The 17,297-nt window shown below is 36.6% G+C and overlaps 1 protein-coding gene across 1 annotated transcript; it reads right to left on the bottom strand.

Annotated features, from left to right (window-relative positions):
• Positions 1–2,503: 2,503 nt before the first annotated feature.
• On the bottom strand, positions 2,504–8,801 carry LOC121950669 (uncharacterized). Its single transcript, XM_042496749.2, has 6 exons — positions 8,443–8,801; positions 6,376–6,995; positions 6,070–6,180; positions 5,687–5,748; positions 3,327–3,587; positions 2,504–3,134 (listed from the first exon to the last, which is right to left on the bottom strand). Exons 2-6 carry the CDS (start codon positions 6,983–6,985, stop codon positions 3,096–3,098), a joined length of 1,083 nt encoding a protein of 360 aa, XP_042352683.2. The 5' UTR covers positions 6,986–6,995; positions 8,443–8,801; the 3' UTR covers positions 2,504–3,095.
• Positions 8,802–17,297: the final 8,496 nt, after the last annotated feature.

Here is a 17,297-nt window from a genome sequence, read left to right as displayed (position 1 = left end):
ACACAGATATGCAGCCAAACAGATACGAAGGTACAAAATCATTTAGAGCCCTAAAAACCAGAAAAAAATTCCAAAATCAACCCTCAACCTCACAGGCAGCCACAGATGTGTGATACTGGGTCATTTGTTCACATTTCCTGGATTAATCTGATGTCACAGTAAATGCGCTGATCTGACAGAGCCAGGACTTGAGCAACTCGCTGTGTTGAGACGTGAGTCATCAGACGAATAACAATTCACCTTTTGTTATTTAATCTTTATGTAACATTAATTGTGTGACAGCTTACTTCGTCACCGTACTTTTAGACAGTTAGGTAATCCTTGTCAGAAAAGCGACAGCAAATTTTTCCACGACCTGCTTTCTTGGAAACCTGTCAACAGTCTGTCTGGTCACCTAAATTTGGGTCAACAAAACCAGGAAGTTCAGCACTAGTTGCACCTTCGCGGTACGGAAAGAAAACAAGTCCTCTGATTGTAAAGTAAACATGACTTTCAAGAGCTGGCATTGCAGGAAAATCCAAAACATGCAAAAAGAAATGTGATGCTAAAATGCCATGTCAGCAGAGGGACGCACAGTAACTGGAGGTAAGACATGATTTGAACACACATAATATCATCCAGGGGTTTTTATAGTTTCAGTTTAATCCCTTTAAACCTGATCAAAGTTGTTTGATTTCCTTAAAAAACAAAAAAAAAAAAAGGGGGGGGGGGCTGCAATGAGCAATTTAACAAGACATGACCCAAAAAATGAGTAATTTGCAAAAGAAAAAAAAATAACAAGACAAGAATATTATCTGAAAATAAGCACACAAAAATTTGTATTACATAAAAAAATTATTATTATTATTACCTTAAGAGTGCAGATTTTTTTGGGGGGGATTTTTTAAAATGTTTTTTTCTGTGACATAATTTAATGTATAAACTTATTAAAATTATTATTTTATTGTAATTATTCTAAATTATTTATTTTATATTATTATTAATTAAAGTTTTCTGGACATTTCTCGCTATTTTTTTTTAGATAATTTTCTAATAGTCCTCCACTCTCTCCTAAAACTAAACTTTAAGTAAATTTCTTGTCACCTTTTACTAATTTCTCACAATTTGTGCATTCAAAGGAAATCAAAAAAAATTGCTCAGTTTTCAAAGGGTCAAATAACTTGTGAAAGGCATCTAAATACAGGAAAGAAAACTGTTGTTGATCCAGGTTTTTAAGGGTTAATGATCCAAACATGAATGTAGTACATATGGAAAGATTTAGCTTCACAACTCACACTAACGCCAAATAGATTCCTGCTCATGTCACATGGCGGTGAATGACGACACCAGGACTACTGTTTTCACTGAGCGTTTTTTTACATCTTTTTCTCCGTTTGCATCCGTCACCTCTTTTCCTTATGTATGTGACTATGTTGCATAACACTGCTGGATGCACAGCAATCCCCCGCGAGCCCATTAGTTCTTGCACGGCAGGATATTAAGGCGCTCCTCTGTGACTGTCAACAGGCCTCCTGTCTGCAGGGGAACCTGTTTCTCAGGTGAGAGCCATCACAGCATGCTTTAACCACGCGACTGACAGACTGTCACATCTCATAATTATCTGGTGGCTGCAAATCTATTATAGATACTTGCTATCAACAATCAGCACCACACATGAAAACACATTACTGATGTTTAGCTGTTTAGCCCACGCTGTGCATACAGCTGCAGCAGTTACTGCCATGACATGTTAAAGTCAGTCTTGCAGGAATGTACTTTAAAAAAACCTTCCCATGCTGCAGGCTGTTTGCGCTGCAGCTCAGAAGGTATGCAGAAAGACTACAGAGGTGTGGCAGAATCAAGGTCTCACTCATTCCTCCTCTTTTACCTCTTAGCCTCCTTTACGTAATGGAGCAATGCTTCCTAGCCTTTTTTGGCCTGTGAGGCCATAAAAGGAAGACCGTCTGCTTCCGACCTTTCTCACCTGTTGCATAATTCTGCAAGTGGTTACTTGTTCCAACAAAGATTTTTCAAAGTTTTAGAAAACATATGAGTTAAAATGATCCTGTAGTTCACTGAAAAAAGGCAAATACATATAAAGTTAGGGCCACACCATTAACCAATTATAACTGAAATGGCAATGTTGCAAGTGCAATATCCATATTACAGGAAAGATAAAATATTTCACAACAAACTAATGAAGCACTGAGGTGCTACAGAGAGGCCCGGTCTTTAAGTCCTATTTTAGACGCAAGGGAACATGATTGTTTGGTACGGACCCCAGCAAAAATTACATCATTATTATTTTTCATCCTTTTTTCAGTGATATTGAAAGCACAAATTACCATTATCATAAAATTGTAACTCATATTGCAATGGCGGTTAAAATACTCGCAAATTTTACTTTTTTCTTGTCTTAGCTTTGATTTCACATTGGTTTATTTATTGAATAACACTGGTCAATACGAAAGTCCACTAACCTAAGAATGAAGCTGTGTGGTTTCATGACAAAAACAAGTACAAATTTCAGTATTAAATATATTTAATTTGAGAATACACCATGAATGCCAGCATTCAATCATCATTTCAGTTTAGTTTCTATTAAATAAGGTTTTGCTTATCTTACACATTAAAAAAAATTATTGCACCATTGTTGAGCTTATTTACATAATTCCATTGCTCTGTTAATTACAAATCAATGAGCAGAAAGAGCAGAAATCTGTTGGATTTCTTTTAAAAAAAGCATCACATTTTAGTGTCATTGTAGAATCAGCTGTTTGTGAGTCTTTGCAACATGTACTGTGTTTCCTTTTTAAGCTGATCCTCCCAATGAAGGACCTCAGTCAACACTACCTACTCAAATCTACCAAAGCCATTCGACCGGTTTTTCAGAAAACATCCTGTTGCAGCAGAATTACACAAGTTTTCTATCATGAAACAGTAAAAATCAATTGAAAATGACAACTAGCTGTTGTTCTCAAGCATAAAATGTGTTGGGTGGTCCCCTCTGTTTTCAAAAAGGGGAAATGCTTGCAACACATCCTTAACCACACATGTGGTGCTGAGAAAAGTCACACACTTCACATGCAGCAGCGGTTTTGGTTTTTGGCTGCCTCTCAGTCGTCGCTGTCAGACACTGGATGATCTGAACACGCCTGTAAAAAAAGACGAGTTTAAAAGCAAAACTCTGGGCGACTTTGTTTTTGTGACAGTTCATTATGCTGCAGGACCATTTATCAGAGATGTACTGTACATCATTATTGTAAACTGAATCATTATGTTGTTTAAGAAAACAAAAAGCACCCAAATTCTCTGTTTTATCTCTTTTCAACAGATCTGATTCTCACCTGTTGGTATTCAAATCGGTCCTGGAGATAACGGTTCCCCAGGCCCGTAATGTGACCTATATTCTGTTTGGACAGCCCGGCTATCCTGGCTGTAAAATCCAGTGTGAAGGCTAACTTGACCAGCTCAGGTGCTGTCGGTAAAACAGTGGGAGGATTGTGGGTCGGCGATGCTTCTGTCTCCAGATACGCATCAGCCAATTTCTGGAACGAAGAGTATGACATCCTCTGGAAGAAGCTGCTCAGGGTGGGGTTGTCTTTCAGCTGGAGATTAGGAGAAGAAGGCAGTCAGTAAATACATTACACTTTCACCTATAAGGGATTTTACTGCTAATAAACATTAATGGTACAAGGAAAAAATACACCATAAATAGCTTAAACACTGCTAAAATAGATTTTTTAATGTTTTTAATCATTCCAGCAGGTCACTAGCCAAACAGACGATTATCAATTCAACTCAGGTACAAAGTTTGTTGTCATTTTGTTGCAACTAATACCAATAATTCATTTGAAGGGTACGTTTTGTTTCTGTTTCTACGTGACTAATGGAGAAAACATCATTAAACTGGTCCAATGTTGAGCAAGATCTCTGCAGCCAGCAGTGGTAAAACACGCTGTACTGTAAACACTCAGGGCATGTTTGCACGTCAATTTACAACCAGAAAAAGGGCTTTTTTGGCCACTGACAGGCTCAGATTGTTATTATAAGTGTCTGACAACATTATGCAAAGGACCCTACAGACCCTTTTTTTTTATTAAAGAGTAAGATCCTCCCCGTTTAACCAGAAAAGGCCCTCAAATCATTATCAACAAACCCACCAAACTCCATTTAAATAAACAATACTTTTATCATAGTAAATCACACTTCATTCAAAGTTGACAGAAACAAAATAAAACCCACAAAAGCCATCTTGTTTCGTCTGTCGACCGCTCCAACGATCACCACCTCTGATTTGGTTGAAATAATCCTTGAAATCACTCAGTTAGATGTGAAAATACGATGGCTAAATAAACACTAAAATGACTGATTATCTAAATAAAGTCTAAAGTGTTTGGCGATGATTTAAAGACGTGTTTCTTGTAAACAAAAAAGGATCTTCCTTTAATAAAGTCTTTCTCTATAGAGATCCTTTAAATAAGGTAGTAAGACACTTAGAATAAAGATCTGAGCCCATCAGAGGCAAAAGCAAACACTTTTAGAGGACGTAAATTCATGGCGTAAACATGCTCTGAGTAGTTACACTGCAGCCTGTTTTGCCGCTACCTGCTGCAGCCCCATCTCACAATACTGCACCAGTATTATATAGGGTCCAGGTGGAAAATATAGGGTCCAGGTTGAAAAATACTAAAGCTACCTTTCAACACTTCCACTAAAATTAGATAAATTATTAATTAATTAAATCAGTCTTAACAATGCCCATAAATGGCGAATCACAATTCACTAAAGTCCAAGATGATGTCATCTAATAGCTTGTTTTGTTCAACCGACAATCCAGATTACAAGAGTCACATGATATTCTGTGTTTTGAATTGGGTCTCCTGACTCTCTTTGTACTTTCACTCGTTTTCACCGTTGCACACCCTCTCTCTGGGGCTTTAAAAAGGGTCTTTATTGTATCACTCATCAAGTTTCAGTAACACTGATGAAATACAAATTAAAAACACGGCGGCTAACATGAGGCTTTCTTGTGGAGTTTGTACTAGGGGTTGACAGATTATCGGGATGGCCATTATTTGGCAATTTGCTGATTATCTGTATCAACATTTTATTTTAATGCTCACTGAGTCACAGGTCTGAGTTTTACACCCAAAGTTTGCAAAGAGAGCATCAACATGAGATGAACTTCAGGGAGATATTTTTATTTATTAATTTTGTTAATTTAAATTTTCACTGAACTTTATAAAAAGAAAGTTGTAGGTAACTAACTAGGTGCCAGTTTTGATTAAACATTTGCTAAAGGCATTTAAACAAAGCTTTGTGTTGAAGTTTATTATATTCCAAATTCTAAATTTTGACAGAAATATTTTCTTTCTTATTGTAAATGCATATTGGTTCCAAATACTGGTTATCAGTACTTATAATCTGTTTCAGCATCAGCCCTGAAAAACCAATATCGGTCGACTCCTCGTTTGCACCTTTTATTACACTGACTTTATAACACTTTTATGGTTTATTGATGCGCTTAACTGCTCTCTGTCAAAACTGCTGAAGTAGCACACATGTGTGATACCTCAATCATCATTCGTTCAATAATGATTAACCAACAGCATAACCACACTCTATCTGAAGCACGAAAAGAAATGATTCTGTAAATACCCCAAAATTAAACACCACAAAAAGTTTCACCGACTAATACACTGACCTTGTCGTCGATGGCATCGCCCTCCTGTTTTGTCAAATCAATGATCCTGTTGAGTACTTCCTCTGAGAAAAAACAACAGCGAGGGAAGTGTGATCAATAAACTGAACAACTCATTAACGTTATAGATGATTTCATCTCGAACTCGAGAGGAATGACAGGACGATGATACATTTTCTAATTTCACAAAGTCAACACAACTCGCCACTCAAAAGTAGGTCAACATGTACTATATTTATCAGAGAAAGGATGTTTGTTGTCTGGTGAGCGTAAACTGTTTTTGTTTTAGTACCGAATGTTCTGTCAGGTTAAAATACTGTCTCAGAGCATTAACACTGCCACACTCTTGGCACGTTTCATTTAGGTGATGAGAAATAGTTTCGTACCATCAGATAAAGGTTCTGCTTCCTCTTTTTCTTTCACCTCGTGGATAATTTTTTCCAGTTCCTCTGACACTTTCTCATAGTAGGACAATGTCGGTTCCACGCTGATCACATCTGCAAAGAAACATTCAATTAGTAATTGTACTTCTGCAAAAAAAAAAAAAAAAACAGCAAACAGTTAAAGCATTTCTGCTACAGATGTCCCCTTATTCTGGTTATCAAACAAAGATTTTACAATTGAATCACATCATTTTTCATGTCTTACATCACACAAATGAATATACAGTTGTGTTCACTCCTTAAACGTACCTTCCACTCGGGTTATGTCAGCAACGTTGAGATCTTTAAAAGGTTTAATCACAGATATCCGCCTTTTGGAGAACCTTCTCTTGATTGATTTTCGTCCCATGGACTTCTTTCTTTGTGAAATGGCTGGAGTTGTGGGCAGACAGGTGACGACAGACTCAGAGGCCTCTTCCACAGAAGGGGCCTCAGGTATCTCTGATGGACTGTCCTGCTCTTCATCTTTGTCCTCGCTACTTTTCCGAGAGAAAATACCAAGAAAACTTTTCCAAAAGGAAGGCTTTTTGTTCTTTTTTGACTTTTTGGCGGGTTTCTCTAATTCCTCAGGGTGTGTCTCCGGGTGATCTACTTGAGGTTCGACCGCAGCAAACGGACCAATTTCCTCATCATTTAATCCTTCGCCCAAGTGAATTGAAGGGTCGCTCGAATGTCGCCTTTGCTTTCTCGGCATTGTCACCCACTTTTCTTTCCTCCCGGCCTTCCTATCTCCCAATGTCCCCTCATTTAGGCTGAGGCTGCGCTTGACGTAAACCTCCAGCAGACGGATTGTGTCCTTGTGAGGCACAAAAATCAGCTGGCCATTATTAGGCCTTTGTGTTTCTGTCTGTGTTTCCATGGTGGGACGACTGCAAGAAGAAGAAAACAAAGTCACGCATACAATATACCGAGACGGACTGAGAAAGCCAAGAGATATAAAATGAATAGTTGATTAATCTATCAGTCAAGTGACATAGAAATAGCTTTCGTCATTTCAAAGGCAGAAATGCCAAACATTGTTTTGCCCCAGATTCTCAAATGTGAGGATTTGCTGGTTTTACTGTGTTAGGTGATAATGAAGTGAATATATTTGAGGTTTCAGGGTGTTGCTTCAACAAAAAAATTAAAGGAGTAAAAGAAATAGTCTTAAGGTAATCACATTTTTTCTGATATTTTATAGAAAAGAAAGGTCCGTTTCACATCAAGAAGAATTAATCAAGAAAATGAATTTACATGTTTGTCCACCTGCCACAGTGGCAGAGTGGTAGATTCCAAAAATGTACCAGCCACTCATGTTTTGTTTGTTTTTTTGTGCTGGTGAATGAAACAAATCTAACAGCCAAATGCATATTTTAGCAGCATTTAGATGGTGATGGTAATTTCTAAATCTGCATGCAAAATATTTTAGTGTTCATTGCCGCTTTAAAAAAGCAGCACAACAAAAAGGAATAAATAACAATAAGGCATTATATTAAAAGTACAAATAACACGATTAATGATAATAATAAAGAAAAAATGGAAAAAATGACTAAAAAGGTACAGGCTGAAGCTTATTGCCTACTCCTTTAAAATATCATATATTATTAGGTAACCCTTTACTGCTTAGTTTAAGCTTTTCAAGAACAAATATGGAAAAGATTGAAAAAAGATTAAAAAAACAAAGTCCATAACATTTCATACACAATTATAATCACACCTCATTTTTCCATATGTTAAGACAAAAAAGACAAAAGCAAAACAGGGACAAAACTGAAAGTGAAATGAATGAAAGCAATCTTAAACTGCAACTCTAAACTGTATTTAAGTTGCAAATCTATTGATTTCCTTATGAATTAACCTGCCAGTTACTGTCTTGTTCAATCAATTATTTGTTCTTAAAAAAAAGAAAGAAGTGAAAAACACCCTCCAGCATTCAAGTCAAGACAGGCTAAACACCTAAATGTATTCAGTGTAATTTCATAAGAGTAAAAAAAAAACAGGAAATTGGAGCAGTTTGATTCTTGCTTAAAAATAACTTTCAAAAGTTTTTAAAATGTTTAAATAATTTTTAAAAAATAGCTATAAAATTATCAATCGGTGGATTAAACTGAAGCCTTAATAAAAATGTTACAATTAATCTCGTAAAATATTCAGCTTTAAAACTACAGAAAAACACTTCTTCACTATATTTATCATGTTGACCAAAGGGAGTCCTGCAGTAACTGTACTGGTACAGTTTTTGGCTATCACAGCTGCAGACGCGTAGAAACGCTTTAAACAGGAATAACAGCAGTCACTTAAAGCTAAAAACTTGAGGTACTGTATCTGTGGACTCACCTGGTCTCCTTCCTGCAGAGCTCCGTGTCCGCGTGCAGAGGTTATTAAATGTGCCTGAGTCGCAGCAGGTTTGTTTAAAGTCGTCTCTGTGATGAAGGGACTCTCCGGTCTACCTGCTCACATTCTCCACCCATGTTTGGACACGTCTCTGCCCTCCTGTCACCTGCCGCCGCCTCTCGTCATAGTTACCAAAAGGAGGAGGGCGGAGGACGGGAAAAAAACACATCTCTTCCTGGTTTGCATGAGAGCCGTCAGGTGTCAGGTTTTAACTCAGCTGTTTATGGTTTCGCTGCAGCTCTCGGTTCTGCTGTAAATCTTTCTTCCGTAAGTTTGGCCACGTTTCACAGGAAGTGACAGCTGCAGAGTTCACTTCCTATCAAAGATTGGCTTTTAGAGGAAACAGCCTGTCACCGTCAGTGGCGCTGCCAAGGGAGGCCAGGGGGGACATGGCCCCTCTGATACAATAATGATATAATAATTAAGACTTTCAAGCAATTACGCCTTTAAAACCTGGGCTAATTGACTTGACAAAAACATGGACGTAAGTCAATGAGCAACTTAAGACGAAATGAGCTAGAAAACAAGCAAGAAATTAGTAAAAAAAAAAACCAAACAAACATAGAAACACAAAACATGGGAAAGTTAAAAAAACACACAAAACAATAAAAAAAAAAAGCAAGGAAATTACCTGGGCAAAAAAGCAATTAAAATGTATAATAATTCTGCAAAATGATTTTAAATGTTTAACAGATAATTCTAAATATAGTTCTCGACATTTTCCCCTAGCTTATAAAAACACAATCATTTTCTAAATTTAAAAAGATTTCACGCAAAACAAAAGTACAAAGAAAACACATGGGAAAGTTAAAAAAAAACAACACAAAAAAACAAAACAAACAAAGCAAGGAAATTACCTGAAAAGTGGTTCAAAATTATAATAATTCTGCAAAATCATTTTAGATATTTAATTGTGATGATTCTAAATATAGTTTCGACATTTTACCCTAGCTTATAAAAACATTTAAAAAAAATGTCTAGATTTAAAAAGAAATTGTTGCAATTTGCAGGACATTTCTTGCCAATTTGCTCACTGCCTTTCCCCCCATGTTTCTGAAAGAAATTAAAACAATTTTCACAGGGGTTTGCAGGTTTAAAAACTTAATTAATAGCATGCGCTGTGATTAATTAACCTAAATTAATCACATACATTAATTTTTTTTGTTAACTTATTTTTTTAAAAAATCAATTCAGTTGAATTTTGGCAGATGAGTTAATCCATGAATATTTTTTAGTATGGTCAATGCAAATGACAGTAACACCAAGGTAATTATAATTGCTCACTGAAGTCCAGTGATCCCCAGTCAGCGCAATATATTTGGCTCCTGCCACAACAACTTTTATTTCCTCTTTTCTGTGCCAAAAAGCTGCTGGATTTAGGACACAACTGTGCTTCTCAATGGCAGCGTGTAAGCTGTGTCAGAAGGTGCTATCTGTAAAGCCTCTGCTGACCTCCTGCCCTCTACCACAAAACTGGTCTGCAGTTCATAGCAAAGATTTTCTTTTTTAGGCCACCAAGGGAGGTAGTAACAGTGCAGAATCACTGTCTGTAAAATGTTTGTGACCCTGTTTTGATGGCATGTTATGTGCCTGACCCACCAAGGGAGATTTAAAAAAACAGCAAGAAACAGTTAGCAGCTAACTCAAAGAAGACCAGCAGCAGAAAATGTCCACAAACTGGGAAAACAGAGGACAAGAGCAGAGGACTAGATCAGCTGCAGTATAACAGGGAGGGTAAATGATTTTTATTGCCATGGTGTGCCGTTGTTATAGAAAGCGTTGCCGACATGCACTGTGTCATGTTGCCAAACATCACACTGGAGGCAGACGTTGCAGTGTTAAACATCACGCCCATCACACCGCTCTTGCTTTCCAGGATGCAAATGTGCGGTCTGAAATCACACACTGGAGCAAAATAATGCCGCCATTGTTTAGTTCTGTGCAGACATGCAAAGGCGGCAAAAGAAGGGACTTCATAGCAGCCTTATCACGTGATCTCTGTGTAGAAAGGGATTTTAACTAGATCACTGCGACAGCATAAGCAAATTACTTTAGCTTGGGCTTATAGAGCAACAAATCATTATAATATCTATAATCCATGTAGTATTTTAATATGGATAAATGTGTTTTCCATAATAACACAAGCTGTGTCATCTGTAATATATAATCAGTGGGCATGCTCCTGAATATAAACAGATAAAAATGGTCCATTCTCAACATTCATTGATTCATTTAAGGGGAACTGTAACATAACAACAAGTCTGCACGTCGCCCACAGTTATTGCACAGCTACAACACCAGGGCCAGTGTGTGTTAATGATGCCTTCAGCAATGTAGCCTGAAGCTATTTTTTTTAAACAGAGTACTTGTTGCACTGTGTAATAGTTTCTCATTAAATATGGGGTTGACTAAAACAAGAGGGACTTCCCGAATGCTTGAATGGTGAATGGTTGTCTATAAAATCTCACTTGAGCTTTCAGCATCTTAAGACTATGCTGGAAACAGTGTTTGCTTTAAATATTGACGTGTGTTTTACTTAACTCACTTTCACATGATATCCCTTATATTGGTGTATTTTTGTACACCCATAAAAAACAATAAAAAAAAACATTAATCATTAAACAAATAAGACGAGGACCTCAAAGGAGGTTTGAGAGAAACAAAGTGTCATCATAATCAACCTGAAGCCAGGCTAAGTACAGAATACACACTGTACAATGCTTTTCGTAAAAGTTTAACTATTGTTCAACTATTTACTGTTTTTATGATCTAATTTTTGACAAAAAGCTACATAAATCACTTTGTGGCCTTGCTCCGTGAAACGTGCTATATGAAATAAACCGAAGTTACTTAAAATTATTTTGTTTTGCCGATTAAACTTCATGGAGAACTTGGTGGTTTAAGTTTGAAGTGCTGTTGAAATGGGCTGAGTTATGGTGGGAGAATACATATACAAACATACATTTACTTGCATATATAGTCAGCTTTATATATACAGCATACACAAGTAATGGTTTGTGATACAAGTATGTAATAATATTGCAGAGACATGAGGCTGAAGGGCTGCAACTGGTTTTGATTACTCTGTTTTCTTCATTTAATTCATATTTTTTATAATCAATTGATTTGTTTTTTGGTCTAAAAAATGTTAGAAAATTGTGCAAAAATGTAATTAAAGGGTTTTCAAATGCCAGGGTGGCATCTACATATATTTTGATTTGTCTAGCCAACCAATGAATCAACCGAGATTATTATTTTTTTTTTGTCAACCAAGTCATTGTTTCAGCTCTAAACATTAATAATAATAATAATAATAGGAAGAATAAATTGATTTTTCCCATAAAGCTAAATATCCTTCTATCACTAGTTTCTTTTTTTTTTTTTTTTTTAAATGAAAAGCTTTAAATATTTGTTTCCACTGTTATGTTGCACCTGGTTTCCTCCACCTCATTGCAATGACCCAAATAAATTCCTTGCATTTTCACCTTTGTAATTTCATCAATCATTTACTACGAGCAGCATGCCGGTGAATGATCCAGGCAATTATGCCCGCGCCTCAGACAGTTTTCCCAGGTTTGGAAATCTCTACTTTTCCCTGCAGATATGCCTGAACTGGGATCAGCCTGTTGTAGTGCTGTCAGAGATTTCCAGGAAGAGACTGCGATTGGAGTAAAACTTATTTCAAAGAAGGAAAAAGTTCTTCCTCTAATTTTTCTATAAATAATCTTTTCTTTTTTTATGACCAATGCATCTGACTGCATGAGTAATCGCTTATCTGATCTATTTACAGGAAACATGAGACGCTTTATGTAACCAAAAGTAAGATTACCGGTTAGTTTGTGGCTCAGCTGAGATATCAAGCTTCTTTTTGTTTGTGCTGCATCGTCATGAGAGACGACAGCAGTTTGATCATATCCATTTATGACATCTTAAGAGAAACTAAGATTTTAAATAGGCCTGACTTAATTATGTTCAAGATTTACTGACTCGCATGAAAAATGTCAACAGGACCTGAACTGTTTACACATTTGTTTTATATTTGTTCATATTCTATTCAGTTGAGGACAGATTTGAAAATATATATATATTTAAGGGATACTAGTGACTCTGAAAATGTATCTCAAAAATAATATTGTTTATATTAAAAGAAAGTCATTACATTTTAAGATAAACCTAATGACACCTGCTTGGTAAATTTAACATACACAAATCTGATTTTCCCAAATCATCCCCCTGTTTAAATGTCTTTTGATGGATTTTTTACATTTTTATTTTAAAGCAGCCTCGAACATTCATCAATATAACTATTCTTTTGATGATCCGACTACTTCATCATTTTTTAAAATGCTTTCTTTTTCGATTTCCTTGATGTTAAATGTTCTGTCTTTGTTGACAATATGTGGAATTTAAAGTTATTGCAAAAACCCCTATTTTGTGCTTTGATGAGATTTTATTTTATTTCAAATGCAAAACGACTGGCTAAGGTGAGAGGGAAATCCAGGCACAGGTACAAATGACTGGCTTTTTACATTTATTTAAATATTTAAAGAGAAAGTTAAATTTAATTTAATCAGATTTTTGTCAGCTTAAGCTGGACAAAGCCCTCGTGTGCTTTAGGTTGGAAGAAATGAATCATAAATGTAAAATTGTCAAAGAAAATTTTAACAACACCTTTCCTATTTCACCTGTCTGTATGCCAACAAACTGACACCAAAGCAAACAAATTAGTGAAATCCTTTCACCAGTTTGTTTTAGTGTAGTGCCACAGTGAAGCCACAAGGTGTCACTCTAAACACTGTGAAACAGCGTCCTCTCTTTGACACAACATAACATCAGTCCTGTCCCCAGAAATGATCAAACAGTTCTCGTCACTCCTGTAGGCAGCAGCAGATCCTAACTATATTAAGCAAGTATTTATATTTCATGCTTCTTTATATTTCAACTACAAATACAATTTTACAGACAAAATACATAATGAGTGTATAAAATGTTATGCATGGTTACAGATTAAACTACCAAACAGTGTATAAAAAAATTAAAATTTGCTACACTTTGACTTTAACTTTGCTACTATAAAAAAAAACGGCTTACACACTGATGCATCAGTAATAATGTAATAATAAAACACCCAAGCACATGAGTACTTTAACTTGTGATACTTTAAGACATTTTGCAAATTATACTATATACTTTTACCTACTCTAAAGGGACACTTCATCCAAAAGTTGTAGAGATGTCTCCCCTCTCTCTTTTACAATGGAGCTAGATGGCACTCGGCTTGTGGTGCTCAAAGCTAAAAAAAAAAAAAAAAACAGCTTGAGTTTTTTTAAAAAAACTCAAACTGTCGGAGATCATGACCTGGTTACTCAAGATAATCCACAGACCTACACATCATTTACATCGTGCACTGACAGGAACACGAGTAGATGCACGCTTCCTTCTGCGTGGTAATAAAGTTGGCAGGTGTAGTTCAGTAGAAAGAAAATAGTTCCTACATGAAACTGCTCATAACAAGGTCTGTGCGTTATCTTGAGTAACTGGATCATGATTTCTGGAAAAAGACATTGCTGTTGAGTTTTTTAAATGTTTTGATTTTTTTTTTGGCGCTTTGAGCACCACAAGCTGAGTGCCAACTAGTTCTATTATATTGTAGAGAAGGCAGACATCGCTAACGATGTCGCCAACACTCAGCAACTCAATCACTCACAATTTAGACTGATAAACAGCACCTCAGGCAAGAGGAGAACGTATTTTTTTGATTATGGGATGAACTGTCCCTTTCACGTATAATGAGGTATGTTTTTATAGCAGCATTTTGTTGCAACTTTTGGTTTACAAAAACTGTCTTTTAAAAAAATTGTACACATTTTCTAGTTTGTGAAATGTGTGACCTTATTACAATAACAATATAACCAAATACTATATTCTGAAGTCTAAATGGATGCTTCTCTTTTTATACCCGGAGTTTTGCCTTTGGTTAGACTTTCAGTAGTCTCTCCTGTTGTTAAAATAATTAAGATAATTGTCTGCTCAGACTTCCAGATTCATCTTTGTTATGCACTACAGTTTGATGACCCAGATTTTGGCACACTCGCTTCGCCTCTCTAATCTAGTCATCGTTAACATTTTTGTCTGTCCCAGATGTGAGAGCAGCCTGTGGTCACCTGAAGGCAGCACTGTCTGATCCCGGGTGATACTCAGGTCACCTTCTTCATTTTTCATGGGTGCTAAGCAGGACAAATGTGAGACTCACGTTTCGTCCCACAAAGTCTGGCCATTGACCTCCAGGGCTGACGCACTGCAGCGGAGCAGTCACCGTGCAGTAACCTGTCATAAATCTCCATCTCTTTGAATCATTGCTCGCCCTCTCTGTCGAGGGACTCCACTCTCCCATCTTAAAATGATAGATGGAGCGGCAGGTAGAGCAGGACTGAGCTAACAAAGCACATTCAGGTGGATACCAGAGAATACAATGGCTCCATTAATTTACAGTAGCCTGAACATCCAAAATTATTAGTCATCTGTGTATACAATACACCCTAAAGGTTTTACTGATTTACTATGATAAGTAAGATATGAGCTGGAGAACTAGTGGTCCTCAGAGTGCCATGATGGTGAGATTAAATTAAAAATGAAAGTGTTTTAGTAATTGACAAAGCAACATGATTTTTGCGATATCAAAATGTGCTCAAGAATTCACATTAAAAAACCTAATACAAATGCATAATTCCAATGGCAAGGCAAGTTTGATTATTCAATCACCATCATCGGGTAGAGACCAATCAGCAACCGAGCTGAAAAATGAAGTTAATCTCACAGCCACTCGAGATCAGCTCCAGGAGTGATTCAGTCCTCATAGATCTCTGTGTTGAAATGCTCAAATCTACAGCAGAAATAAAAAATATACAGCCTGATACAAATCATGCTTTTGGTCTCTATAACTTATTTCAATATTCACGACAACCGTATGGTGGTTGAATATTTTTAATGTAAAACTCAGCCGATTATAAGGTTTAAAGCTCCAACGTCTCATACAAAACGATCACACCTGGCTCAAAATCACAAGACAGCAATAACGGAAATGCCAAACTCAAGACTTCAAAACAGGAATCCACAAGCCAAGGATGGTGTGACAGTAACTACTTCCAATATTTTATGCAGACTGTTTAAGACAAATAACTTGCCATTAGTTGGGTTTCCATTCTAAATTGGTGCAACTTTTAATGGAATTTTCAGAAAAGCAACAAGAGAAAAAACTCGAACACATTTTTTCATCCAAATATTAAAAGGTGGTTCATTAAGATGAGCAGTGGGTGCAGCTAATTCTCCAGTCAGGTGCCGTTATACCACAACAGAAGACGGAAGGAAACAAAAGAAAACAATGGATGTGTAAAAACGGAGATGGATGATACAAATTGAGAGTTCTGAACAAATGATACTACAGCTCAGCTCTGCTTGTCGGAGCTCTGTGTACAAAAGCGTCCCATAAGCCATCAAATTACCATGACGAGAGCTCGTAATGGCCAAAGAAATGACAGAACGTCTTTGTTTATTTGCTGGATCTGTTTCTGTTGTCTAAAGTCGCATCTACACCAACTTTTCCACGTCCACCAAACATAAAAACCTTTTGGAAATTTTTGAGACTTTCTGGCATTTCACTTAGGGTTTTTTTTAATGCACAAATTCAAAATGTCCATCAAAATAGGGCAGTGGAAATGCCATCTACTGTTAGCTACCTAACATTGCCTCGTTGCCTGAAAAGTTATGTTGGAGACAACCCTGCGCTGGTGATACGCTGCTCCACAGCGTGCAGTGAAGAAATATGACCCTGAATACATTAAATTTGGTTTCATAATAGCCGGCAGTGCTGCTGAGCCAAAAGCACAGTGTGTTGAATGTAGTGAAATCCTGTCAAATGAGGCGCTAAAACCATCGAAGCTTCAGAGTGAATTATTCACTCTGAATTATTAAAACACACCAAAATGTCTTTTAAATAATTGAAGTTTTTAGGAACAAAGTCCTCCTGCCACGAACTCTCTATCAGGATCACAGGAGTTTCTTGTCATGTCACTAAAATGAGAGAATGTGAGGGAATCTGTTAATGTGTAACATAGTCTTATATTTACTGACATCTGAATGCAGTAAACGCAGAAATGAACAGCTGGTGGGATGTCAATCTTAAACTTAAAATGATGAGATAATACACAGCATGCCTGTAAATGTTTTTATGGATAACTCCTATTAAATGATGAAGCATGTAATAATCTGTAATTTGGTTATTGCCAACAGACCTCATGAAAAGACCAACAAATGTTTTTCTCCATCTATGAATATTTTGCCGACCTCTTTAAAAATCAGGTCATGACCACATAGATTCATATTTAAAAAGAGCTAAGTAAAAGCTGGGCAGACAAGATGTTAAGAGAGGTATTTGTTGGAGACTATTTTCAGTCACAGATTTGTGAGAATTCACAGCAGCAGGATGATGTTTGTGCAGTCAAAATATCTACGGTTGTTGTTAAAGGAAAAATCAAGATCATTTGTTGACAATAACAAAAATAAAATGTCTCCAGCCTCATGCGTTAGAGGAAATACTGAGGAAAAAGACAAATATTGCCTACTGCATAACTATTAGCCAGGTAATATAAGATATATTCAAGTTGATACGTGTGTCATACAACCATAAATAGAAGGATGTGCGGGATGACTCACGGATGATATCAGGCAATTTCAGCATGAGTGAAGCAATGCAACTGAAGTCAAGCTGTTCTCACACTGTGTCAGGACGCATGATTTCC

The sequence above is a fragment of the Plectropomus leopardus genome, chromosome 2 (genome assembly GCF_026936395.1).
Source record: "Plectropomus leopardus strain MGB_pleo_1.0 chromosome 2, ASM2693639v1, whole genome shotgun sequence".
NCBI classification, from domain to species: domain Eukaryota; kingdom Metazoa; phylum Chordata; class Actinopteri; order Perciformes; family Serranidae; genus Plectropomus; species Plectropomus leopardus.
This window is presented reverse-complemented; position numbering and strand designations above follow the sequence as displayed.

Bases quoted from the DNA above. Each gene is read 5' to 3' on its own strand.
- LOC121950669 (XM_042496749.2), bottom strand. From the start codon at position 6,985: ATGGAAACACAGACAGAAACACAAAGGCCTAATAATGGCCAGCTGATT. The intron at 6,181-6,375 runs GTACGTTTAAGG...GTTTCTTTGCAG, and splicing joins TGACATAACCCGAGTGGAAG to ATGTGATCAGCGTGGAACCG. The intron at 3,135-3,326 runs GTGAGAATCAGA...CTTTTTTTACAG, and splicing joins ACCGATTTGAATACCAACAG to GCGTGTTCAGATCATCCAGT.